Source organism: Grammomys surdaster, unplaced genomic scaffold (genome assembly GCF_004785775.1).
Source record: "Grammomys surdaster isolate TR1022 unplaced genomic scaffold, NIH_TR_1.0 126248, whole genome shotgun sequence".
Lineage (NCBI taxonomy): Eukaryota > Metazoa > Chordata > Mammalia > Rodentia > Muridae > Grammomys > Grammomys surdaster.
The window spans coordinates 2,735,537-2,763,394 of NW_021621048.1; the positions used below are offsets into that span (position 1 = coordinate 2,735,537).

At 36.8% G+C, this 27,858-nt stretch overlaps 2 protein-coding genes across 3 annotated transcripts in view; both read left to right on the plus strand.

The window, feature by feature from the left end:
• The first annotated feature begins 3,841 nt into the window (after positions 1 to 3,841).
• Positions 3,842 to 25,235, plus strand: LOC114613609 (phospholipid scramblase 2-like). Its single transcript, XM_028758973.1, has 6 exons — positions 3,842 to 3,923; positions 15,055 to 15,231; positions 18,620 to 18,662; positions 21,954 to 22,174; positions 23,510 to 23,671; positions 24,960 to 25,235. The coding sequence occupies exons 2-6, from the start codon at positions 15,175 to 15,177 to the stop codon at positions 25,233 to 25,235; spliced, it is 759 nt and encodes a 252-aa protein (XP_028614806.1). The 5' UTR covers positions 3,842 to 3,923; positions 15,055 to 15,174.
• Positions 15,184 to 27,858, plus strand: part of Plscr4 (phospholipid scramblase 4) — a 128,392-nt gene continuing 115,717 nt past the window's right edge. The window contains exon 1 of one of the 2 annotated variants that reach the window (XM_028758920.1): positions 15,184 to 15,231. The gene's annotated coding sequence lies outside the window, so the exon portion shown is untranslated. The remainder of the gene's footprint in view (positions 15,232 to 27,858) is intronic. The other variant, XM_028758918.1, reaches the window with a different exon arrangement.

The following is a 27,858-nucleotide window of genomic DNA, read 5'->3' on the forward strand; positions in this document are numbered from 1 at the left end:
TCCCTCCCTCCCTCCTTCCCTTCCTCCCTCCCTCCTTCTCCCTTTTTCTGCTCAGTTACCCAGGGAGGTCTTGGGTAATTCATGTTAAAAATATTGGCGAGATCAGGAATTCAAGGCCCATACCAAACACAATAAAATCAATACACAGGAAACCAACAGCCAATATCAAATTAAACGGAGAGATACTTGAAGTAATCCCATTAAAATCTGAGACAAGACAAGGATGTCCACTCTCCCCATATCTATTCAATATAGTACTCAAAGTGCTAGCTAGAACAATAAGACAACAAAAAGACATCAAGGGGGATACAAATTGGTAAAAAAAAATAAAGGAATCTCTATTTGCAGATGATATGATAGTATACATAAGCTATTCCAAAAATTCTACCAGAGAACTTCTCCAGCTGATAAACAACTTCAGCAAAGTAGCCAGATGTAAAATTAACTCAAATAAATCAGTGACCTTCCTTTATACAAATGATAAACAGGCTGAGAATGAAATTAGGGAAACAACTCCCTTCACAATAGCCACAAATATAAAATATCTTGGGGTAACTCTAACCAAACAAGTGAAAGACCTGTATGACAATAACTTCAAGTCTCTCAAGAAAGAAACTGAAGATCTCAGAAGATGGAGAGATCTCCAATGCTCATGGATTGGCAGAATTAATATAGTAAAAATGGCCACTCTACCAAAGGCAATCTACAGATTCAATTCAATCCCCATAAAAATCCCAACACAATTCTTCAAAGACATGGAAAAGCCAATTCTCAAATTCATCTGGAAAGGCAAAAAACCCAGACTAGCGAAAACAATTCTTAACAATAAAAGAACAGCTGGGAGGGATCACCATTCCTGACTTTAAGCTTTACTACAGAGCAATAGTGATAAAAACTGCATGGCGTTGGTACAGAGACAGACACATTGATCAATGGAATAGAATTGAAGACCCAGAAATAAAACCACACACTTACGGACACTTGATCTTTGATAAAGACACCAAAAATATACAGTGGAAAAAAGAAAGCATCTTCAACAAATGGTGCTGGTCTAACTGGCTGTTTGCATGTAGAAAAATGAAAATAGACCCATATTTGTCACCTTGCACAAAGATCAAATCCAAGTGGATCAAGGACCTCACATAAAACTAGATACACTGAATCTAATAGTAGAGAAAGTGGGAAGGAGCCTAGCACTCATTGGCACAGGGGGAAATTTCCTAAGCAGAACTCCAAGGCTCATGCTCTAAGATCAAGAATTGATAAATGGGACCTCATGAAACTGGAAAGCTTCTGTGAGCAAAGGACATACTCAGTAAGACAAATCGGCAACCTACAGATTGGGAAAAAAATCTTCACTCCTATTCAAAATGGAAGTTTTATTCAAAATAGTTTCACTTTGATTCCTTCTTATAAAATAATTGTAAAGAAATAGTCAATCTTATTAAAGATGATGGAGGTGGACAGTAAATAAAATTAGGAAGGCAGTTCATATCAGACTGGAATGAGAAATTGATTAGAGAAGGAAATTATGACCAAGAAAAAATGGCATCATTAAACAGATCTCACCAAGCAGAAGAATGGCTGAACTTAAATTTTATTTTAATACTCTAGACAGATTATAGTGTTTTGAATAAGAATGTCCCCCACAGGTTCACTTGTTGGAACATTTAGTCCACTGTTGATGATGTTGTTTAGATGGGTTTAAGAAGTTTAGAAGTATGTCACTAAAGACAAACATTAAGGTTTCAAAGGTCACATAGCATTCCCAATTCACCCCTTCTGCTTGCTGCTTGTACTTTAAGATGTGCACTCCTGGCATGCCGTGTCAGTTATCATTTCCTGTCTACTGTCATGCTTCTCACTGGGATGATGGTTAACTCTTTCCTCCAGACCTGTAAGTTAAACCAAAGCTTTCTCCTGTAAGTTACAGTGGTCAGCTCTTATCACAACCATATGGAAGCAATTGATAGTGAGAACAAAAGGAAGAAGAGGAAGAAAGATGAAAGAAGAAAAGGGGAAGAATTGAAGAGATCCTTCCAAGTCTTTGGCATACCATTAAATAAAATATCTGAAGTTTTGGAATGCCGAAGGAAAAGATTTGAAGATTAAAGATATTTAAAACCTATTCAATGAAATAATAGTACCATTTTTAATTTGGGAAGAAAGTTATGTATATTCTTAGCCAACAAGCCCATAGAACCACAAAAAGACATGAATAGAAAAATCTTCATCACACCATATGACAGTCAAATTTTCAAAAGCACAAGATAAAAAGCTCTCAAACAGGAAAAAACAAACAAACAAACAAACATTGCCACGCACGAGGATATCCTCCATTAGATTAACACCAGAAAGACCACAAAAGGTTTGGGAAATTTAGAGATGTATTACAAATCCTGAAGGAAAATAACTGTCAGAGAAGAATACTATGGTGAGCAAGAATATCCTTCAACAATAATTGGTAAATAAAGACCTTTCAAAACATAGACTGAGAGTCCATGATCAGTAAAGTAAACTTAGAAAAAAATTGATACAGTCCTATATCCATAAGCAAAAGAAAGTTAAATGACATCACAAAAGCACTTGAAAAGTCCCACCAAAAATTAAGATGCACAAGATACAAATACAAAGGATCAAATGTTATCAACACAATCATCAAGCCACATATGGTAAATATAAAATAAGGGGGAAGGAGTATTTCCATAATTGGAAGAAAAATACGGAAAATGTAAGTCTTTACATTTAAATAATACATTCAATGTAAACAGATTAAATTCTGAAGTAAACGGATTCAGACTGGATTGAAAGTTAAAAGAAAACCCTAACAATACAATAAAATCACACACCAAGTCAGGAAAACCACATGCAGAAAGTACAAGGATACAGGATGATTTTCTTAGAGAGTTTAACCCCAAAGACACTCGAAATAGCTACATTTATGATTTGCTTCTAGGTAGACTTTAAGATTAAATGTCAAGAAAAAACAAAGATCACTAAATAATGTTCACTAGATCAGTTCAGGAAAATATACTGACATATATCTATGTCCATCTAATGTGGACTTGCCCAACTTTATAAAATAGCACCATTAAGCCTAAAGCGAGAAATATGTGCCAATGTAATATTACTGAGGGAGTTCAGCATCTTACTTTGATCAATGTACAGATTAGGACATTTCATCAAAGAAATTGCTAACGTATACCGTGAATGAATAAGATGGTCATTTATTACAGCCAGCATCTGGAGATCATATGGCTGTCATTAGCACATACAACTTTCTCCAGACTAGACCACATATTAGGTTATAAGCAAGCCTTAAGATATTCACCAAATTTCCTACTACATTCAGAACATCTTCTGATCACAATGCATAAAGATAAAAGTGAAGAATAGACCAAAACGTTTGAGATTACACAAACACGTGGTGACTAAACACCATATTTTGAAAAATACAACAAGTCATCAAAATGTAAAAATTTAATGTTTAAAAGTTCTGAAAATAAATGAAAATACATTTCAAAACTTACAGAATACAGCAACTTCCTACTGAGGGGTGTGTATAGTAATAATTTCCTGTATCAAAAATAGAAAGATTTCAGATAAAGAACATGTTGGATGCATTTCAAAGACCTAGGTAACAAAGAGTAAATCAAATCTCAAATTAGTAACAGGAAAGAAGTAACAGATAAAGCAAAACTATGAGACTCATGCACTAAAAACAAAATATAAATTTTAAAATTAGACTTTTGAGAAAGCAAAATTGGCAAACCTCTAGCCAACCTCATCAGTATGAGAGAAGAGCAAAGCGGACACCGACTCCAATCGTAACCCAGAAGCAATTTCTAATTGAAAGCCACTTGGAAATGAAAATCCAGTTTTCTCCAAGGAAGATTCACTGGGGAATCAAACCATTCTTAAAGGTAGGCCACATGCCAGGCAGTAGATGGCCAGCAGGAAATGAACTCACTGGTATCTTATCTTGTCCTATACTATCGTGTTAGGGCTTGAAAGGATGTTATCTTAGCTTCTTATATTTTATTTTATTATATATACACACATTAATATGTATATATTTTCTCTCTTTTTACCTTACAAGTCCTTCGCCTATATATTCTCATACACAGTTTGGTGTTCTTATGGGCTTCCTGAGCATGTGAACAAGTGTGTCTCTGCATCTACAGCTTTTTCTTCTGCCTTTTCTTGGGCTCTTTTATTTCTCCATATTTGCTTTGCCCTATTCCCATGTATTAGCTTTTGTTTTATGTTGTTTTATTTTACCATTATCCCCTAGAAACCTGTTTGTTTCCTAATGAGAGACAGAAATGGAGTGCATCCAAATGAAGAGGGAGGTGGGAAGGAACTGGGAGGGGGAAAATCATAATAAAAGAAAAAAATCTCAAATAAGTAAAGTTAGGTATGAAATTGTAGACCCTAAATCTATTACCACAGAAATAAAGGTAACCAGTCATTAGGTATTGCTACAAACAACTATATGCTGACAAACTGACAAAGCTTGAACTGATGGATAAGCTTCTGGACATATCTGACCTATACAAATTAATGAGAGGGACATAAACATTTGAACAGACCAGGAGCAAATAGCAGGTTGAATCAGTTCCTTGGCAAAGAGAAACTAAGGAGGCAAAGTTTCTAAACTAAAAATAAAACAAAAACTTTATACTTGAGAATTTTGTGCATGTATATGATGAAATGTGATCATATCTCAATGTACTTATAAAACACTAAACTCTTAAGGAAGAGATAACAGGAGCTCTCATAAACAGAAATCGGAGAAGGATGAAACCCCTACCACCTATGTAATTCTACAGGGCTAGCATTACACCCTGTGTTCAGCAGGAGAATGCAAATTCAAACCACATCCCCATACTAAGATGTTATCCTACCAGGGCGGGAGTTCTTATCCGGAAGACTAATGTTAGCAGGTGTGCTGCTGAGGATATACAGAGACAGGTGACCTCTCATACCGTATGTGTAGATATAATTCAGTATAGTCATTGTGGAAAACAGGATACAAGTTGCTTAAAATTTTCCAAAATGTATATCACAAATTTCAAAAGCTAAATTCCTCACATTTAACCACAAAAAAAGTTTAACTTACATTATAGGTCATTTAACATGCTAATCTACAGGTAGCCAGTGTAAACATACCGGCTTATCATTCATGTCAGTGTGTTCTTTCAAACACAAGGCTTTCCAGCTTTTATTTCTCAGTATTAGACAAAAAGTCCTTTTAAGTCGTTTCCTGGAGCATTTTGTAGTTCTTGACTATGAAAGAAACCTGAAAATTATTTTCCTACTGAAAGCCAACTTTGATGTGCTTCCCAGAAAAACAATATTATATTTGCGTGTGTGTGCATGTGTGCGTGTGTGTGTGTGTGTGTGTGTGTGTATGTGTGTTGATTTATTATTTACATCTATTCCTGGGTTTAAAGAAATAAAACCACAGAAGTATGAGTTACTTAGTGCTCAGTTATATTTTTATAACCATCATTTGGGTCTAAATAATAGTGAATAGACTCTGAAATGATTAACATGACTGCACCTTAATTAGGATTTGTGTAAATTTGTACTCAAGATTGTTAAGGAGTTTACTCAGCTGAAAAGGGCAACTCGAAAATATCTAAGCTTGACTTTTATGACTCGATTAAAGTCAGTTCATTTTACAACCACTGACTTCTAAACCACACAACCGACTAAAAACAAAGATAAACTAATAAATAGAGAAAAGGGGCGAGCACTCACACCTGCCCTTCACTATGGGCGGAGTTAATGGATTCACTGATGACAGAAAACCACAGGGCAAGGGCAGTGTCTAAACAGAAGCCAGTTATCAGGGAAAACCAAGGAAATTTCACATATAAATAATTTAGATTATAACAAATGGAATTATATAAGCATTTCAAAATCTATTATATTTTTACCCAAAAGAAAGATTGTAGGTAGTGTCATTCAAATTGACACTGATCAAAATTTCCAGGTTGTGACTGCACATTGTATATCTTTCTAAAGATAGTAGAACACTCTCTAAAATGCAATATAATTGAATTTTCCATAGAAAAAAATCTGAATAATGTAGAGCAAATACCCAATTTCAAAACATGCATGGGTGGAAAGTAGTAAGGAACTAATAAAAGAATAAACTCTCAAGCATTTTATCCTGTAATAATTAGGCCAGTAATGAAAGTCACCAAGTACTTCTGATATATCAGGAAATACACTAAGCATCTTCATTCTAGTATTTTTATACTTCAGTGTCAGTGCTAAAGAGATAATATCACAGTGAAAGAAACTGAGGCAGAATGGTAGAACCAGTGTAAACCAGCACAAAATAATTTAGTTCATACTGAGACATCTGGTGGTCAGGAATTGTAGTACCAGGAAAAATTTGTGAACTCCAACATACCAATCAGGAGCTGAGATCTGATGCAATCACAAAGGGTCTTTATTTACAAGCTCCAGCTTGGGTTTTAACTCACAATAGACCCACAGGAGGTTTTGGTAGAGAAGCCCTGAGCTCTCATGGGGACAAGGTTTTATAGAAACTGAGAAGCGAAGGGTGAGTGTTTCTAGCTTGGCAACCATCTAACTGTGTGTGTGTGTGTGTGTCAGGGGTCGGGGGGGGGGCACTGTGGCCCTTAACACTATAAGCTGGTGCTGGGAGCAAAACCATAAACTTCTGTTTTTCCTGATTGGTGGTTGTTAAAAGTGAAGTGCCAGGAGTGGGCTTGTAACCTGGGGGTGCAGATTTGTTGGAGAAATACACTGGAGACTGTTGCTAGACACGGGTCTTGTTGGGAGGTAACCTGGAAACTGGTGCTAGGTACCAACCTGTTAGATTACTTGAGTTTGAAACATGGTGGCGTGCAGTCAGACATGGTGATGAAGAGGTAGCTCAGAGTTCTACACCTGCATCTGCAAAGCAGCAGGAAGTGAATCCCACACATGACTTGAGCATCTGGAATCTCAAAACCCACCCGACTCCCTAGTGACACGCTTCATCCAACAAAAACCACATATAACTCAATAAGGACATCCCTCCTAATAGGTGCCACTCCCTATGGACCTGTGGGGCCATTTTCATTCAAACCACCACATAGCAGAACCTTTTAACCAAGTGAACGAAGATGATACATGCACTCATAGTCACTAAAATATAAACCTTTCAACTTACTTTTCTGAAAGTTTCTTAACATCATTCTTTAAAGTTATCAATGTATTCTTTGTGCTAGAGACAAAATATATTAATGTCTCTCTTTGAGGTGTTTGGTTTATTTCTTGTGTTGGACATAAACCTTGAACTCATAATCCTCTAGCTTTAGCTGCTCATGTGCCAGGACCATCTTTTCTGAGTAAGACTGGACGTCTTTAATTCTCATTTACCCTTTTGTCCACAAACATTTTAATGTGAGAAAACAAACTTTTTTCGAAGCATTTGTAAAAACAAAATTTGTAATATGAAAACACAATATTGTTAGTTAACTGAAGTAGTTTGCTTTTAAATTTTGTGGCACTTGACATAGTCCTAAACAACCTGTGTATGTGCATGCATAATACACACATACATAACTATATGTTCAGTGTATAAGATTAATCACGTGTTATGGTTTAAATGTGAAATACCTTTCATAGGCTTACATGTTTGAACACTTGGTAACCAACAGATAGAACTTCTTGGGAAGGTCCTGGAATCTTTAGGAGGCAGAGCTTTGCTAGAGGAAGTACATAATTGGGTGGACTTTGACATTTGATAGCCTGGTCCTACTTATTAGTCTCTGTCTGTCTGTTCCTGTCTCTGTCTCTGTCTCTCTCTGTCTCTGTGTCTCTCTCTGTCTCTGTCTGTCTCTGTCTGTCTCTGTCTCTCTCTCTCTGTCTGTCTGTCTCTCTCTGTCTCTCTGTCTCTGTCTCTGTCTCTGTCTCTGTCTCTCTCTCTCTCTCTCTCTCTCTCTCTGTCTCTCTCTCTCCTGCTCTCTCCTGTGTGCTAATGAAATGTGATCATTTGGTTTCTTCACCAGACTGGTCTCTTGCTTATTTTCTTCCTTTAATGATGGACTGTATCCATCTCTGGAACTCTAAGCAAAAATAAACACTTTCTTCCCTAAGTTCCTTTTAGTAATGGCATTATATCAAGGATGTTTCTGGTAATATTCCCAGACAATTGTTAGGTTTCCGGTTAGGAGGAGGGAAAAGAATGTAAGTACGTTAGTTGTGTTCAAATTCTTACTGTCTCAGCTGGAAAGAGATGTCAACCAGAATCTACAGTTAAAAATCTCCATCTCATTCTCAAATATGCATAGTTTTTCCTGTGTTTTAAAATCCCACCTCCTATAAGTTAAGTGGCCACCTTTGTCTGCCACCTGCACAGACAGTTCCTTCTTCCCCCACTGTGATAAAGGAACACAGTGATTAAATGACCCAGCAAAAAAGGAGACTTCTGATTTCTGACGGAATGATTTCAACAAAGATGTCCATAAATGTTAAATGTATATGGGATGCAATGGTTCTCTCTCCTAGAATTGCACTTAACTGTTGGAAAAGGGCATATGCCAATGAACTGGTTTTGGAAAATTGTGTGTATATATTAGAGTAATTAATATTCTTATGGTAAGTTATATAGCATGAATTTTTTAACATAACTTTGTTCATGTTCTTTTTATTTTTTATTTTTAGTAAAGTGTAAGTGCTTTTCTCTTCTGTGAATTTTTTGGCATTTTTTTTAATTATAAGAATGGGGAGACAATAGTCTGATCATTTCTACAACTATGTGATGCTATTTCTTGGAATAGATCCATTAAATTAATGAGAGTTCTCTAGAGAAAAAGAGCAACAGGAAATATGTAGCTAGAGATATGAGCTTTGGCTGGTGAGATGGCTCAGCTTGTAGGTTTTGTGGCGCCAAGTCTCATGACCTAGCTTTGACCCCTAGGGCACACATGCTAAATTGGGAGAACCGATTATCAAAAGCTGTCCTCTGAAATTCACATTTGCCCCTTTGTATTTGTACATGCTTACACATGCACATGACATGCACATGTACACACACATGTGTACACTCAAATACAAGTGTAGGCACATACACTCTACACTTAAGTAAAATGTAATTTTTAAAAGATACATAACGTTACAAATTGTTCTTAAAGTCTGAGAGTGAAACTCAATTCTAAAGTATAAATCAAAATCATCATATTTTTTAATTCAATCTGAGAATCATGGGAACCAGTGAAACAGAGTCCAGTTTGAATCTCAAGCCTTGGGAGGCAGGAAAATGAAGAGCAGAACATAAATGTTCTAATCCAAGAAAAGCAGTAGTGATTTCTCTGCTCCACTATTAGGCTCTCAAAAGAGTAGAAAAAGCCTACCCACATGAGGTGGGGAAACCTAGCTAGCTATTCATTCCACTGATTCAAGTTCTAATCTCAGTTCAAAATACTTCCTAGACACATCCAGACTTGTATTTGGTTTGAGCATGCTATGGCCACTTTTAAGTTGACACATAAAGTTAACCATCATGGATGTACTCATGTCAACTAGGAAGTCATATATCTCCTTGTAACTATACTTAATTAAAACAAACAAAAAACCCTCAAGGTTTTATCACCCTGACACAAACTAAAATCATCTGAAAATAGAACCTTAATTAAAGAATTGTCTCTGTTAGATTTCCCTGTGGATATGTGTGTACAGACTCTGTGGTCCACTGAGGGGCTCAAGGATCTATGTTCAGCTTGAACTGAATCTGATAGTGCGTACTTCTCCCTCATGGCTCGTTTTGGAGACATGAAGGGGTTATTAAGAAAAGCTGAGGCTTGGCACCATTAGAAGCAGAGAGGTCATTGGTGAAGATTCATTCTCAGTCGTAGTGAAGACACTACCATATTAGAGACTGTAGAACATGGACCAAAAAGGGGAGACATGTTTGGAACGGTGCACACTAGAGCCTACCAGACAAGCTGTGTGCTGAAGATGTAAGAATAGGCATAGTGGAGGTACACAAGCCATTTAGAGCCCACAGTCTTGAGTGAGTCCCAAAGGACTGTGTTTTATATTGTGATATTAACATGAGATCTTGAGAGGAAATAAGTTGGAAGAGTGATCCATTTGTGTGTCAAGTTTACAAGGGGTTAATCTTGCCAGCAAGATTTTGTCAACTTGACATAATAGTTGCACATGGAGAGGCAACATCTATTGAGGAACTGCTTTTGTCAAGTTGACATGTGAGCTTTTCTAAGGGAACATTTATAAATTGCTATTTGATTCAGGGGTCCTAAACCACTATGCTTGGTACCATCCATTGGTAGGCAAGCCTGTGCTATATAAGAAAGATAGCTGAGCAAGCCGGGGCGGGGGCGGGGGGAACAAGTCAATAGGCAACTGTCTTTGATGGTTCCTGCTTAAAATTTTGCTTTGTCTACCATCAATAATGGGCTATGATAATAATATGTGATATACATAGATTCTTTCATCATGTTACTTAATCCCAGCAACAGAAAGACAACTAGAACGATGATAAAGTAGCTATCCAAGTACAACTGGAAATGCACTGACCCTTCGCTCCAAGTGTGTAACGTCCTTCAGTGATTTTTACTCTACTTGATATGCAATAACCTAAGTACTATGACCTCCAATAAAAGTGCTTCAATGCTGTGATATATAATAGATGTATTATAGGTTATAAGCTAAGAGGTAAAGAGAAAAATAGAAAGCATATATACACATACCCCTAAAACAAAACAAGTCAGAAGTAATTATAGCCTTACAGTATTCTCTCATGTGGTCATTCCTGGTATCTGTATCTTTGTCTACTCTATATGTCCATTTCCTCTGGGAAGCAAACTAAATGTCCATTTCCTCTGGGAAGCAACCAAAAGGTCAGTTGGCACCAGAGCTTATATCCTTTTTATTAAGGTTTCCATTCATTGACAAAGTCATGGTACATAAACCTTTCATAAAGCTGACATATTTTTCATGTAGAGTATATATTCTAACCATGTGCAGCCACATGAATTTTAATTATATATATGTTATAATTATGCAAGATATAAGAAAATTGAGTGTGTGTGTGTGTGTGTGTGTGTATCATTAGCATTTCCTGGAGGCTCTGCCAACAGTAACCTAGCAACAGCCAGGTATGAGTCTCTCTCTCTCTCTTCCTCTGTTCTTCTCTTTCCTCCACTCTATGTCTCTATCATCTCTACCCCCTCCTCCAGGTCCCAAATAAACTTCTTTATATATGAAGCCTATCACATGGCTTGATTGTTTTGCAGGACACCTTGGCCGACCACATCTCCACTTTATTATAAAACACAAAGTGTGTGTGTGTGTGTGTGTGTGTGTGTGTGTGTGTGATATGTCTCTACAAATACCATTACCAGCAGAGTAATTATCAGTGTTAGGCAAGAAGAAAATCTAGTCCAACACGACTCAGTAGTCAGTACTGGTTAAAACTTCTAGTATCTGACGTAGTTTATTTTAGGCATAGGACAATTTTGGAAAAGAGTTTCCTGATGATAATTAACTCAAACCTTTGTGTTCAACAAAGCTTAAGATATGATACAATGAAATTCTTCAGAGTCCAAATGACCTCCTCTGTAAAGGATGGGTTCTGTTTAACCAAGAATGCTCAAGATAAGGGTCTAGGGAGAATGACTGGGATAAATTAAGGTTTGTGTGAGTCAGGTCAAGCTTGTATCTACAGATAGCACAGAGGTCACCTGGACTATTGTAAAGTACATGTGACCTCACCTGTAAACTGGGTTCTATTGACTGAGAAACAATGCTCAAGATAAGGGTTTATGGAGGAAGAGTCTGAATAAACATAATAGCCCAGGAGACTCAAGTGTGTTCTGGCACTGCAGAAAGCACAGGTGTCCATCCAGGCTACAGGTTTCTGGGAGGGAAATACGCTATATGTCTTTTTGTTGTTGTTGTTGTTGTTGTTGTTGTTAAACAAACTCTGTGTATTTAGGATTCCCTATTGCTTACCTTTGACCATAAGGACCTCATCCCCTCCACAAAATGAAAACTGAAATTTATTCTGCAGTTGTTTTGCCGAAAGGTACTTGTCCTCATTAACCTGCAGCTTAAGGTTTATGGGTTAAAAAGTAGGAAGAAAGCAAGTGAGCATGAGCAAATGAGCACTGTTTAAAATCCATTGAGTTTTCTTCTGGGGATTTCTATGCAAAGGAGGATGGCTCCTGAGCACAGAACATGTGCACATTATGAGTATTTGTTGCAGGTGTTCTATTAAACAGATCTGGATAAACAACAGTGTCAGACCACATATTGCCTGCTCTGGTTGAACAGACAAGATACTCAAACTCCAGACACCATCAATCCTATGATTGGAACACATACTTACTATCCTGCTAGACCATTCTAAGAGACCAACACATTAAGCTAGTCTTTGCTAATTTGTGGGCTTTCCTTTTTTCTACCCTTTATGCCATGGTATCACCCTGTATCATTAGATAGAAGAGAAAGAAGAGAGGGGAGAGAGATAGAGATCCCTGAATCTAACCTCTTTCCTGTTGTTTCCTCTTTGAGGATGACTACTAACAAACCTGAGCTAATCCCTCTGAATAACCAGTAACCACCCGCCATGCCTATCAAAGCTCTAACATTTTTCTACTCTCTGAAAAGTTCCCAGAATTCCAAATGCCACACAATTGCAGAAACTATCTGCAGGTGGCAAAAACCATGCCTTTTCTAGAGCATGAGACAAGTCATAGTCAGTCTCTTTGGACAGTCTAAAGCATTTCCATATCCCCATGCCTGGGATTAAAATGAAAATGTATTCTTTTATTATTTCTATAGTTTTTTGCTTTTTTTTTAAGAAACCAAAATTGCAGAATTTTCACAAATATCAATACTGACAACTGGGCCAAACAGCTTTCTTTAGATGTGTGGATAGTGAACACTGTAGTTAGTTTTTGGCTTGGCTACCAGTTTGGGTCTTAGGTTCATGATGTTCCTTCTTTAATTTCTGCCCCATTGAATCTACTTCCTAATGGTTTTTTTTTTTTTTTTTTTTTTTTTTTAGAAAAATCTGTTAGTATCACGTGCTAGCCAAAAGCTTCCAAAGTCTTCTGGTAAACATCATGTGCATGATGATCAAGACCCAAGGCTAGACTAGATGGAAGAAGATGAGTCCAGACTGACCATGCAGTTCTATCTCTGATGTTAGATTCTCTCCAGAACCTTCTCAGCTGTAGTTTAGTACAGTGTTTTTCTTTGTTCTGTTTTCTTTTCCTCCCTGTAGTATCAAATCTAGTGTTTGCTTGTTCCTTCTTGTGTATATATGTTACACATTTTAAAGGGTATCATTTGATTTTTTTTCATATTGGGAATTTGAATGCTCAACATCACTAATATTAAATGGTGTCATGAACTCAACCTGCTCTCCAAGTCCAGGCTTTGCCTGCCAAGCAAACTTAAAGTGAGAACTCCTTACATAGGGCTTCTGGAGATAAACTGTATCCTGTTGTATTATGGACAGAGTTTCCTATTCTTCTTTGAACATGTCTCTTGGTAGATATGCCAAATTCACCTCCCAAACCAGGAGCTTCATTTTTGTTACTGTTCCTTCTCCACCATTTCTTCCTACAGCATCTCACAAAGCTCCTCTCTTCCTGGCATTTCAATCCTCATTTAAGCCATATCTATCAAAAATAGGTGCCTTGTGTCTGAGAACTTTATTTTAGAAGCATTCTCTTTTTCCTGGAAGTTAACTGTAAGGTGCTTAAACACAAATTATCTTCTTCATGATTGTTTCTCTTCACTATTCAGCAGATACAATCGCTTTATAGATCATCTATAAATATTCATTTACTTACAAGGATTGACTATAAAACCTGTGCTTATGAGGCATTTGCGTATATTCTGTTTTCTAAGCCCTACTTTTAATGATAGGTGGATTTACTTCATCTGGGTTCTACTTACACTCACTACCTATTCTGATTATTAGGTTCCCTGTAAATATCAGTGCTGTTATATTATCGAGCCTAGAAACTGTTCTTCTATGAACTATAAAATTAAGATTGTGAAGCTTTATTGCAGCCATACATATTAGCATATATATATATATATATATATATATATATATATATATATTTGCATTCTGGGCACTTGGGATTGTGGTGGCATTCCTGGCTTCTCCCCACCATAATCCAGTGCCACCTATCTCATAAGTTGTAGAAAATAGACAAATGACTCCAGACCTTGACAAATATCCATATAGTGGAAGACAATAATCTTTTCTATACATATAGGACAAGTTATTGTTCAGGACTCCAAGTTATTCTTTTTGGCAAGATGCTTTGGTCCTAGAAATAGTAGGTCATATACTTTGCTTTGGTTTTCTCATTAACATTATTTTCCATGAATTCATGCCAAAGCTGTCATATAAATAATTTGAGTCATCCTTGATTTTGTTTCACATGTTACACATGTTAAGTGTGAATGGTAAGGGTTTTGGGTTAACTTTTTCCAGGGAGACATGCCAGGTATCTCAAGACAGGGCACCATTAAAATATCAAACTAACAACTCTACCAAAGTCCAATTTGAGGATTTTTACAGGACAGTGGGCAAAAGGTAACATAAAGGAGCGTGACGTCTCTTAGGCAGCTGTAACATAAAAAACCTCATTGGTCCTGGTTGGTTTGTAACTCACAAAAAGTTCATTCCTACAGCTCTCGGCACAACTCAAAGACAGCTCAACTGGCAGGAACGTCTCCTCTCCACAGCAGTTGATACTCGCTCCTATAATCTTCAGAAGAGCACTTGTAAATCTTGTATAGTTCAGCTTTCTTTGATAAGTGGAGTTTGTTTACTTCTGGAGACTTATGAGTTTCCCTTTCCCTCCAGATGGGAATGCTTCAATTTGGGGAATATTGCCAAAGTTCATAGATGCAAGAATTGAAATGTCAACTTTCATAGATAAATTCCAAAACAGTGGTCATTCAATTGTTCTGTGCAGTAATAAACTATTTGGCTTACTTCTGTTTTTGAAACTTCTGGACATTCTGCTTCCTCAGGACCTCAGGCATGGATGCTCAGTCCCTCCACACATCTATGCAGGTGCAGGCCCAGCCTTTTTCCATTATCCAAAGTCAACTACAATCTAACCAGTCAGGTGGACCTACTGTGTGATCCTCATGAATATCAACACCACCTCCTATGGAGTGCCACCTGGATTGGAATATTTACTTGAGGTAAGTTCAAACGAATACAAAGTTCATAAACAAGACTATGCTTCCACTTTACTTATGGGTAGGTAATCACAGTTCACTCATACAAGTTAGAGGCAGACAGTAAACTTTTGTTTTTTATAAAGGCTTTACTTTAGGTGCCACAGGCTAGCCTCGAATTCCTCAGAATATATTTACTGCAGTATCCCAAGTGTTGAGATTATAACTTGATCCACAAAACATGGCTATGTATTCTAAAATTAATCACACTGATTTGTATGCTTTTGTTTTATTTCCAAAGTAAAGTTTGAATATCTTGGGACATTCTATTTTCTATTACCTTGGAAATGATTCATAACAATGGTCAAATACTGGTATATATTTAAGCACAAGTTTCTAGGATTTGTTATAGGCACAATATATAATATATTCTTCATTAATTTGTTATTTGACAAGTCCATGCATGTCTACAAAAATTCTGGTCACATTATTAATCTACCTTCCTTCTCTTGACCTACTCCTACCCCCATAAGTATTTCCCACCATCCAAGGCCGCATCCCATTTTCCTGTCTTTGAATGTGTAGGTAAGTTACTAGTGGCTAAATCACTAAAGACATTGACTTCCTTGACCCATCAGCCTAAAACCAATAATAGTCCTGGGTGTGGGTGCTGAGCATTGTAAGCCTCTTTATTATTTGTGACTAAATGTTTACAAGCTCAGGCTTGTGTAGACCTTAAGCAGGGAAACACAGCTGCTATGAGTTCATACCTGTAAGACAGAATTTTATAGTCCTCATCTTCTGGCCCATTCTTTCTGCCCCATCTTCTGTAATGTTTCCTGAGCCTTGGAGTGGGAGATATGGGTGTTCCAGCTCAGTTGAAGTATGATTTTCTTGAGTTCTGCAACCACAGTATGTAGGGGTTTCAGCAAGAGGCTTATCATCTACTTTTGGTGGGCGGCCGATGGCAATGACCAATACTAGTATAGTTTAGGTAGCCTCTGGAACACTCTTAGTCAATAATTCCTGTGGAGATGTTCCACATTTGTCATTTGGATTTTAATCTGATAGCACATGGCTTCTGTAATAAGCATTATCTACTCATGCATGGCACATTCATTCTGACATTTAAGTTTTAATATGCATTCTTCATATAACCTTAGTTTTTATTTACCTTCTGTCCATATCTCCTGCTCTCCCCAATCACTTACTATCTGTTTAAAACTTATAACTCTCAGAACTCCCTCAGTTTTCATACTCCATGTGTATTATTTTCTCAGTTTCTGTAAGAGCTTTTCACCACCCACAGCCCTTCCATACCTCTTCTTCCTTTGAGATTTCTACAGACATTACAGTTTAAATAAACACATCTAAAGTTTCAAATCTATCTGCATATGGCAGAGAACATATGGTGTTTGATTTTCCAAGTTGGAGCTTTCTACACTCGCTATATTTTCCAGTTCCATCAATGCACCTTCAAATTTTATTGTTTCAATTTTCTTTACAGATGGATAAAATTCCACTGTGTTTATGTTCTGCATTTTCATTGTCCAGCCATGAGTTGATAGATATCTAGACTGATCCCATTTCTTAGTTATTTTGAATAGAGCATTAATGACCATATGTAGGCAGACATCTCTGCAGTAAGATATGGAGAATCCTTTGAGTATATATCCATAAGTGACATAGCTGGGACTTATGGAAGTTTTATGATCAGTCTTTTGCAAAACTTCCAGAATGATTTTCAGTGTGCCTGCATTAAGTGACATTTCTGCTCAGAGTGTGAATCAGGGACCATAAGACCTGATATTATACAAGTGCTAGAGAGAAATGAGAACCCTTCCACATGTGGACATCGTGAGGACTGTCAAAATAAATTTCCAGTAGCACAGAAAGTAAGACTGCCAATCAATCAATGGTCTCTCATGAAACTAAATCTTCTTAATCCAAACCAACTGTTAAATGAGAGAAGAGGCAAAGAAGGGAAAAGAAGAAAATCTTTGCTACCTATACATCTGACAGATGATTAGTATGTGGAGCGTAGAAAGAACTCAAAAAACCTAAACCCCAAGAAAATAAGTACCCAATAAAAAGTGAGGCTATAGAATTGAACAGAGTTATCAAAGGGAAGAAATACATGTAAACACCCCTTAAAAAGTGCTCATTATCCTTAGATATTATTCTTTGATATTCTACTACACCCTGAGTCAATTTAAAGAAGACAATTGACAACAAAATCTGACATGGATGGGGAGAAAGAGAGGATGCTTATACACAATAGGTGCTATAAGGGTTAGCTATTCTTTACAGAACCTTCATGATGTGTAAGTACTATAATTATAACCATTTACACAACAGAAAACTAAGGTCTATAAAAGTTACCTTAGAGACAAGAGCCTAAGATTTATGGCATGTCTTAAACCTCATAGCTTGATTCTGCATCCTGTGCACCTTAATCACAATGCTGAATATATGAATATATGAATTGGTACGTTAAATAAACATTTAGTTAATCTTAGACATCAGATTCAGTAAGTTGTACTGAAAAAATCAATTTATATATTGTGTGTAGCATGATCTACTATTTACTTGTAATTAGTAAAAATTAGTTTTATTCATACAGATTTTATTATTAGACAAGTACAATGCTTTGGATGCCAATAGTAAGAGAAAAAATTCTGGGTTTTGTTGTAGTGTATGTAGTTTAACATAGCACTGTCAGTTGATATTTGTTTTATTTCATAAATCAGATAGGATTATGCAAGACTCTGTACTTTGGTATTTTCCCAAAAGATCATTTGGAGTTCAGTGAATTCTCTTATGAATACATACTTGTTTGTGTTTCTGAAAAGTATCTTGAAGCATTTTTTAAGTCAAGGTCATTCAAGGCATGATGACCCATGCCTCTGTAGTCAGCTCTAAGAGGCCAAGGCAGGGAAATAATAAGTATAATGCTTTCGTGGGCTATATATAAAGAAGCCCTGTCTCAAAAACAATCCAACGAAACTTACCACAGCTAAAGCCCACAAATCATAAGATGCACAGAAGTCCTCAGTTACCACAAACAATGACATCAAGAATCATGCTCAGACATACAGAAAAGCCTCTTTAAATGGATAAAAATGTTTTCACATTCATAAAAATCATCTAGCAAGACCTTTGCTTTCTAATCTCTATAGATATCTAAGATTAAGCTCATTTCCCCACATCAACAGTAACTTCATTCAGTAGATACATTTTCTAAATGAAAAAAGGCTGTTAAATATAGTTTTATTCAGCAAACAATTATGAAAATTTGATACTGATAAACATTGGTTACTAGTTATAAATGATATTGAGTAATGAAAAATATGAATCCCAATTTGATTTAGTGAAATATCTGAAATTCTTAATTTTCTTTTCACTGTGACAGATAGATCATATTCTGATTCATCAGCAGTTTGACTTTGTGGAAGGTGTGTATTTGCCATTTTCATCATATTTTTAGTAAGACGACAAAAGTAAAGGCATACTAAACACCACAAAAAGAGCATTCTGGGTGATGCCGATGGAAAACTTGATCTCTTACAGTGGCTTTCCTCATAGTCTTTAAACAAGTAATTTTATCTGGATATTTGTTACTACTCAGGGACCTCTTAGTAAATACTATGATGGCCAGATGTCCTCCTTATAGGCAATAATTTGAAAGAGAGCACCCAAAACTTGTCTCTTCGTCCATATCTGAAAATCACTGATTGTTTCACCACACCCTGCTAAGTTTCTTAGCTGCTTCTCCCATGCTATGGCCAGTGTGAGACTTGCACAGAACCTCAGGCAATGGTTCAGGTTGCACAGTGAATGGTGCTTTGGAATTGGGATGGATATTCTCTGTAAAAATCTCTGTTAATCTCTGTTAATTCTGCCATGGAATCTAGGTTTTATAGGGATCATTGACATTTCCTAACTCAGAAAGTGGTCCTGTTGTACTGGAGTTGTTGAGCAGAATATAGGCCAGGTGCCTACAGATGTCACCCTAGTTCCAATGTCTACAGGTACAAAAAGGAACTGAAGAAGCTCTCAGAGCATCATGATAACTGCCACAGGAGGCCGACCATCGGAGGATTAGGAACTACAGCATCTGCTCTTGACCAGAACATGATGAAAACTTAACTGATGTCGAGAATATATCTTTAAAATTCATACTCATCTGTTTAGAAAGTTCTTTTGCATTCGAAAAATTAGAACATACATTGTATGGTGCAATTCTGGACTTTTTTTTCTTTTTACTGGTTATTTTATTTGTTTACATTTCAATGTTATCCTCCTTCCTGGATTTCCCTCCACAAACCTACCATCTCACTCACCTACTCCTGCCTCACCCTCCCTTACACTAGGGCATGGAGCCTCCACAGGACCAAAGGCCTCTCCTCCCATTGATGCCAGATAAGGCCATCCTCTGCTACATATGCAGGTGGAACCATGGGTCGCTGTGTACACTTTGGGTGGTGGTTTTGTCCCTCAGAGTGCTAGGGATATTGTTGTTCTTCCTGTGGGGTTGCAAACCCCTTCAGTTCCTTCAGTCCTTCTCCTAACTCCTCCATTGGGGTTCTCATGCTCAGTCCAATGGTGGCTGTGAACAGCCACATCTGTATTGGTCAGGCTCTTGCAGAGCCTCTCAGGTCACAGCCATACCAGGCTCTTGTTAGCAAAGTGCTTCTTGGCATCAGCAATAGTGTCTGAGTTTGGTATCGGCAGATGAGATGGATCCCTAGGTGGTGCAGTCTCTGGACAGCTTTTCCTTCGGTCTTTGCTCCATTCTTTTTCCTTGCAGTTCCTTTAGACAAGGAGCAATTCTGGGTTAATATTTTTGAGATGGGTGGGTGGCCCTGTCCCTCAACCAGAAGCCATTTCTAAACTAAGGATTCAGTCTCTACAGGTTCTCTCTCCCATTTGTTGGGTATTTCTATTACCTCTTCCCAGATGCCAGGAAAGCACTTCTGGACTTACTAAAATATATAGTTTTACTTATTTTATTAAATTGCCTTTAATGTACATTATTAGATACTGTAATATCTTTGAATTAAGTTTTCTTAAATTAAGCTTTTCCCTGGAAATAAACCCTATCTCTTTAAAATATTTTGTATTTTGAATGTTTACACATATTCAACTCCACAGTACATATTACTGTGAATTTTAAATCCCAAAGTCATATTTGGCATATCACATAGCCTTCCATTTCTAATTTTTAGATATGTAAGTTTCATTTTATTTGCACACTAAATACACTGTAAAATTAACCCACATCCACTAGTTCTTCATTCCTTGATTTTAAAAAAATGTTTTGGAATTTTGCTTATTTTCTTAAATGGAAATATTTTTAATATTATAAATAATATAAAATATGAATATTTCTTTATTCATTTTCAGCACCTGAGTTTAGGACAACCATTTTTACCTTTATCTTACTGGAAAATAAATAGATACTACAGATATAACTCTATAGATTTTTTTTTCCTGCATGCTTGGGACTCAAATCTCCAGTCTCATGGATACTAAGCAGTTATCCTACCACTGAACTATCTTTAGCCATGGTATAGATTCCTTCATTTTCTTAGTTTTAATTTTCCAATGAACTTGAAGGAAACTAAAGACTCTGTAAGCCTTGTTGATCTCACTTTATAGGTTTAAAAGAAAATCTAAGGTACATAATTGAACTACTATTTGAATTACAGATGCTCTCTCAATTAAAAAATGATTTTCAAAGTAACTTTTAAAATTTTGCAAAAATATTTGTCGTGGGTGTTGATCCCATGCCAATTTTTAAGAGACTGCTTCTAAGGTTTCTCAAGTCCCATCAAAGATAAAAATGGGTCCATGGTGCTACGACTTCTGCAGGACGTCTTTCTGTGGGAAAATGTTATTATGAATTGACTCTTTCTGTCTCTAAATGAGTGAAAATCTCCAACAATATTTTTTTGGAAAGATGACATTTGACAATCTGCATTTATCATCTCTCTCCGTTTTTAGCATAAAAGGAACACCAGTAAGGATAAATGTATTTGGAATGCCCTTGATATTGTGATATCATGACAGAGCACTGTGATGTGTTGGTTGAAATCTGGGCTGAGTTGTCATGTGCAAATCTCATACTCACCTGTTGTCCAAGGCCCACCCCATCCCTCCAGAGTACTCTAGGATCAGTACAATGTTGTGACTCACCTTTCATTTTCTTTCTATCCCATTTTACATGTGAGTAAGTCTCTGCATTGTTCAAATATAGTGCAAAAGAAAATACAGCTTATTAAACAGAATTTCAATCCAACTGGTTTACTATAGTATTTCACATAAATTTTAAAATATAGCCCGTTCTTTAGTCTCTCTATAACACATGAAAACCATGCTAGACAAGTGGCTATTTATCCACATGTCTAGTGCTACTGTCTTCAACCCATTCAGTCCCCTTCATGTATTAGGTCATAGAGGTATTAAAACAAAAACGCCTGTTTTGTTTTTGGGTTGCTTTTTTTTTTTTTTTATGTGTGTGTGTCTCCCAGAGGTACTCAATTTTTTCTTAGTTTGCTAGCCTCTCCTCCTTTTCTTTTGCCTTTTGCCCCCTTGGGCTTGATTACCGGTATATACCTTCTTTTTTCCTTTCCTTGTGCTTCTTAGACTATCATCTAAACTTGGAGTATTTAGATATTATACTGTCTTAGGATATGTGAAGGATTTTAATGTATTGTTAATTATGAGCTCTTTTTTTTTTAAAGGCATTTTTGATATTGAAACTGCTAACAAATACAAAATCAGGGACAAGCTCGGGCATAAGGTTTACTATGCTGTAGAAGACTCTAATTTCTTAACACGCTGTTGCTGTGGGGACGCTAGAGCTTTCTCCATGAGGATCCTTAATAACTCAGGTCATGAAGTCATAACTCTACAACGACCACTAAGATGCCGTTCTTGTTTCTTCCCATGCTGCCTCCAGAAGGTCTGAGAATAATTACCAATCCAGTTTTCAAGATAGTTTATTAAGAATTTTGCCAAGTTATTGATATTTTAAACAGTGACCCATGAGCAATATTTTGGCCTTCATTCAACTATATAGGAAGAAACATAAATGACTAAGTTTATGCTCTTAGGTAATCTCTCCTTTATGGATAAGTAACAGCTCAAACAACAGTTTCCAATGTTCAAGGGAAAGCCTTTTGATCAAATCTCTTGTCAGAAATGATCATGACAGGGATGCCCCACACTAATTTAGCTACATGTCTGTGGATGTCTTGGAATATTGTTCTAGAAACAGAATGCATTAACAGAAGAATTAGGAGAAGAATATATATGTATTCATGTCATAATTTATCTGATGATTTGAACACTCCACTAAGGAGCAAGCAGAAAAACATTGCCCATATTTATTTCCCTTACAAAGTAAGTTGTGTTCTCTGTAATAAACATTCCTCAGATGGAACTGCCCTCAGCTGCCTACTTCATATTACTTGGTGGCCTATTTACTCCAAATGTGTCTTTCAGTGCAGGCACCAGGACATAGAAACTTTATAGGGAAGGTAGCCTTTGCCTGGATATCACTTGCCTGGGACCATGTCTGCCTGCATATCCCAGTCATTCAGTAAGTTATCTCCATAAAGCCTGTCACAAACAGAGATAACACGATAACAGATATTTAGAGCTTAATACTGTACTTACTCTGATTTGAGAGAGTAAGTTTATTTGTAAAGAATTCCTTTGTTTTCCATGCTCTGTAGGCTAGGTATAATCTTACAGGCATAGCAATATCTGAGGAGAATATGTTTGTGTGTTGGATAAAGAAAGTACTACAATCGAGTAGCAGTAAAACATGGCCATGAAGCTTGATTGCCAGAAATGATCACACGTGAGTTGCCTAGTAAATAGATAGCAGGGCCATGAGTCTAGTGTCCAAAGTCCTTTTATTATACAATATTAGAACTAATAGTTGAAAATGTACCAGTGATCAGAGTTCTGTCCATAGAGATAAGCTACTGTTTATGAACAAGTTTAAGAAAGAAAAGTTTGTTAATAATTTAGACAGGTTTTATAGAGATATTGATGAAACAGGGAAGCTATAAAGAGTTTAATTTGCCCCTTCTATGCATTAGCAGACGAATCTGATACAAGTGAATTCACCTTTCTTTGGTATAGTTACCTCCATGAATCAAGAGAAGAAATAACATTGATCTAATTAAAGGGTGTTGTAGATTGGAACACTGTCATTCTAAGTAAATGAAGCCACAAATAGCTAATACAATGATAAGCATATTTACCAACGTTCTTTTTTCATATGTAGATAGAAGTCCAAGCTCCTCCTGGTGTGCCAATCGGTTATGTTATTCAAACCTGGCACCCATGTTGGCCAACGTTTACAGTTCAAAATGAGGAGGAACGGGACGTTCTAAAAATTATTGGTCCATGCATCATGTGCAACATTGGAGGAAGTATAGACTTTGAGGTAACAGATGCAATCATGTTTATTGGATTTTTCTTTCCTTATAAATGTAACAAATTTTGCACAAAGCTAACACTGTATTAAATGGAAGTTGCTGTACAGATATTTTTAAAAAAGAAATAACATAGTCAGAGAAATATTTTGTGGTCCAATGCAAGGTCAGTGCTTATACTAATAAATGAGGAAAGAGTATGGTCATCTTAAAAATAGCCACAATTTCTCTATCGGCTATTCTTTCCATTGTTCTGACCAATACCTGACAAGAAGCAATTAAAAGAAGAAGTGTTTCTTTTGGCTTACAGTTTAAAGGTACAGTGCTCCTCAGCCACTGCACACACATGCTGCACAGAGCAACATGCAAACGGAACACCTATGTACATGAAATAGAAATAAGTGGATCTTTACTAAAAGAAACAGTTAAAACAGGTATAGTGCTTCCCATCCAATTGCTTCACCATGATCTCCTTGTTATTCTTATATTGAATTAGTTCATTGGGAAACATGTTTCTATGTTTACTTCCTGGAGGAATTTTTTAAATGGAGGGAATTTTTGCCATTTGACTTGCTGATTCTCTTCAAAGATATGAAAATGTGATAAAAATTAGGCCAATATTTCCACAGAAGGGGCAAAACCACTCTGAAGCTGATGAGGGCTATCCCTTCCTGATAAGCCTTCAGAACTCTACCTCTATTCTCATGAATTCTCGTCTCCATGGTTACTCTGTCCCAATGCCTGTGGCCCTTGGGAACCATGCAGCTTTTTGTTCCTGTCTTAGAATCCAGTTACATGTACATAAAGCCTTGCCTCCATTGATCTACAAATCTAGTCACAGGCATGGGCAGTTCTAAGAAAATACAGGTATGGCAGAGAAAATACAAGAGATCTCACAAGGCGTGTATGTATAATGTTCTGAGCAAATGTGTATGTAGGTGTATTTTGTATGTACTATAAGGACATTATATAGAGGTATGTGTTAAAATAGATCAAGTACATGAGAAGGCATCTAGATGTGTGTCAATTTATTTCTAGTTTCAGAAACAGTAACAGAACATAAGCTGGCCTACAGTTTACTTTTAGGAAACACATGAGGACACTGGGGAAACACTGTGAGATTTTCATATACAGTGCTCCAAATTCATATTTTATGCAGCAACCTTTCTAATGTTTACTCACACGAGGGCACAATCTGAATGGAGCATTTGTCTCCTGTTACTCAAACCATATGCACTGTTATTTTTCCAGAACGTTTTAAGCTCTTTCCCTTGTTCATTGATTTTGTTTCCAATTCAGATCAGATCTCTTGATGAAGACTTCGTGATTGGCAGGATTTCCAAGCACTGGTCTGGTTTTCTGAAGGAAATACTGACAGATGTAGACAGTTTTGGGATCCAGTTCCCTTTAGACCTCGATGTAAAGATGAAGGCAGTGATGCTTGGTGCTTGTTTCCTCATAGTAAGTCTGTTCATTGTGATTCTGATTTTGGATCGAGTCTCCAGAAACCCTGGAAACAACTTGGAAAACTGTACACTTAAAGATCTCCTCCTTAGTGAGGCAGATGGGGACTGAATATAATCATATTGCATCATATACATGTATAAAATTTTCAAAGTAAAAATAAGACATAGAAAACTAAACAAAGGAAGAATATGTGTTTACTTCCCAGGTTTGATGAGGAGAGGACACTGAGCCTTAGGTCTGAGGTTATCTAAGATCCTTCCAATACTTTGTATTCACAGGGGACATAGTTTCTATCCAAAGAATCGATGCAGTTTCAAATACAAAGATACAAAGCTCATCTGTTGAGAGGTTCTGACTTTACAAAGCCAAAAGTTAAATTGAAATTTTAGAGAATTAATACTTGTATGTAATAAAACTTGCCGAAATGCATACATTTTTATCTTGATATAATTTTTAATTAAGTTGTTATGTACAAAGAAGAGTAATAATCAGTAAAACATAATTTAATCAAGTCCCTAGAACTACAGGAAGTATTTGGGATGAAGCAGTGGCCATAGGACTTTTTCAAGCCTCACATTAAGTTCCAAGCTCAGAACCAGAAGTTTGTTGAACACCCAGAAAAATCTCTCATAACATCAAAGCTGATGTCTACAGGGACAAATGTGTGATTTCAAAATTGCACATTAGAAACACCTGGGTAATTCAAGTCCTTCAATGTCCAAATATTCTTCCATTTTGTTCCAGGACTTGGAGCAGCACAGTGCATTCATTGTATGGGGAATAAAATCTGAAAAAAACAAAAACAAAAACAAAAAAAACACAAAAAACACTAACAGACAAAAGTGTATACAACTTAAGGATACAGGTCCTTCAACAACAAAAACTTCAATAAATATAAAAATAAAATGAAGGGGAGAGAGATTTTCAAGTTATTAACTTAATGAGGTTTGTGGACTGTGGACTCATTTTATCAACTTACTCAAACCTTCCTGTGGCATTCAAGGAAATCTGAACACTGACTGGCCATGCGATGCTAAAACAAATTATTAAAATTTTGATGCAATAATGGTATCATGGCAATGAATAAGTTTAATGAAGTTGATATATCTCAGAAGGAACATGCCATGAGATACTGGATAATTTTTTTCCAACTTGACACAGGCTAGAGTAATTTTGGAAGAAGGACCTTCCATTGTGAAAATGCCCCCACTAGCTGGTCTCTGGTTGAGCCTTCAATCCATGTTCTAGATTTTTGAATAATATAGGAGGGCCCAGATCACTGGGGACAGTGCCTCCTCTCAATGGATTTCCCTGGGTTCCATAAGAGGGCAGAGTAAGGCATGACAAGCTAGTAAGCAGCACATCTCCATGGCCTTGGCATCAGCTCCTGCCTACAGCTCCCTGATGTGTTTGAGTTCCTGTCCTGATTTTCCTCAGTGATGGTCTATGATGTAGAATTATAAACTGAAATAAACCCTTTCTCCTTCAAGTTGTTTTAGATCATGATATTTTGTCACAGCAATGGTAATCCTAACTAAGACATGAGGTCTTTCATCTTTGCTTTTATATTTTATTTTCTTGAGACCCCTATAGTCTAAACTGCCCTCAAAGTCATGGCACTCCTCGTTCCTGAGTCTCTCAAGTACTAGAATTGCAAGTATCTATTGCATCCAGGTGATACATTTTTCTTAATATTTGATTTTCAATAATGAAAGCAAAGCAAGAGATCTAGGAAATAAAATCATAGATCAATGAAACATAGTCATGCTACAATTATAAAACAAACTTAGGAATTACTAGGATTTTAGGATGCTAGTCTTGTGAATTTGAGATATAACTAACCTTTTAATTAAAGCGTCAATATTGCAACATTTTTATTTACGTCACTTGACAAATATTCTGTATATGGGGTTTCACATAATATCTTGATACAAGTATATGTTATGAGATGATCAAATACAACTTACTGACATATCTGTAGACTGAAGGATTATCTTTATTTTGTAGTGTAAGCATTTATAATTTACTCTTGTGGCAATTTTGGAATATACAATGCAGTGCTTTACCTCCAGTCAAAATGCCATGTGAGAATTGCATGAATAAATCTTTTTTTTTTTAATAATTTATTTATTTTTGAACATGAAATGCTTTTTTTATAGCATGTTTCACAAGGGGAGGGGGTAAGAGGGGCCAGATGGTGGAAAAGTACAAAATCTTCTTGGCCTGTGCCTTGAAACATGTCATGGTCTATACGGTACACTGCCTTGAATTATGATCTACCTGCTGTTCTTCAGAAGATATGGTACACTGCTTGAGTTATGGTCTCCCTGCTATTCTTAAGATGATATGGTACACTGCTTTGAGTCTATCTGCAGTTGCTAAGCAGGATCTTGCAGTTGCCAAGCTTCAGAGGACATTGTGCAGGTGGGGAAAGGTAGGGGGTGAGGGTAAGGGCGATGGTCCTGGTTTCTGGCATCTCCCCCTTCTCTGTTTAGTTAGAGAAGGCATCTTATGATCAATCCCAACTATGTGAATTTTGAATTTGGATGTCTAATTATGGGGGGTCTTAGACAAGTTCACAACCCCAAAACACTGATGTGAGACGAGTCACATCGATGGTCGAAGGTTTTAGGCTGTCGACGATGGGCAACGTCAAGGGACTCCGATGTGGGTGAAAGGAGGGTGAGAGCCCTGTCTTAGGCCATGTAGGCTGCACCCACTCCCAGCACCA

Coding starts and splice junctions, on each gene's coding strand:
- LOC114613609 (XM_028758973.1), top strand. CDS start 15,175: ATGAATATCAACACCACCTCCTATGGAGTGCCACCTGGATTGGAATAT. Junction 22,175..23,509: donor TCCCATGCTGCCTCCAGAAG/GTCTGAGAATAA, acceptor TTTCATATGTAG/ATAGAAGTCCAAGCTCCTCC. Junction 23,672..24,959: donor GAGGAAGTATAGACTTTGAG/GTAACAGATGCA, acceptor TTTCCAATTCAG/ATCAGATCTCTTGATGAAGA.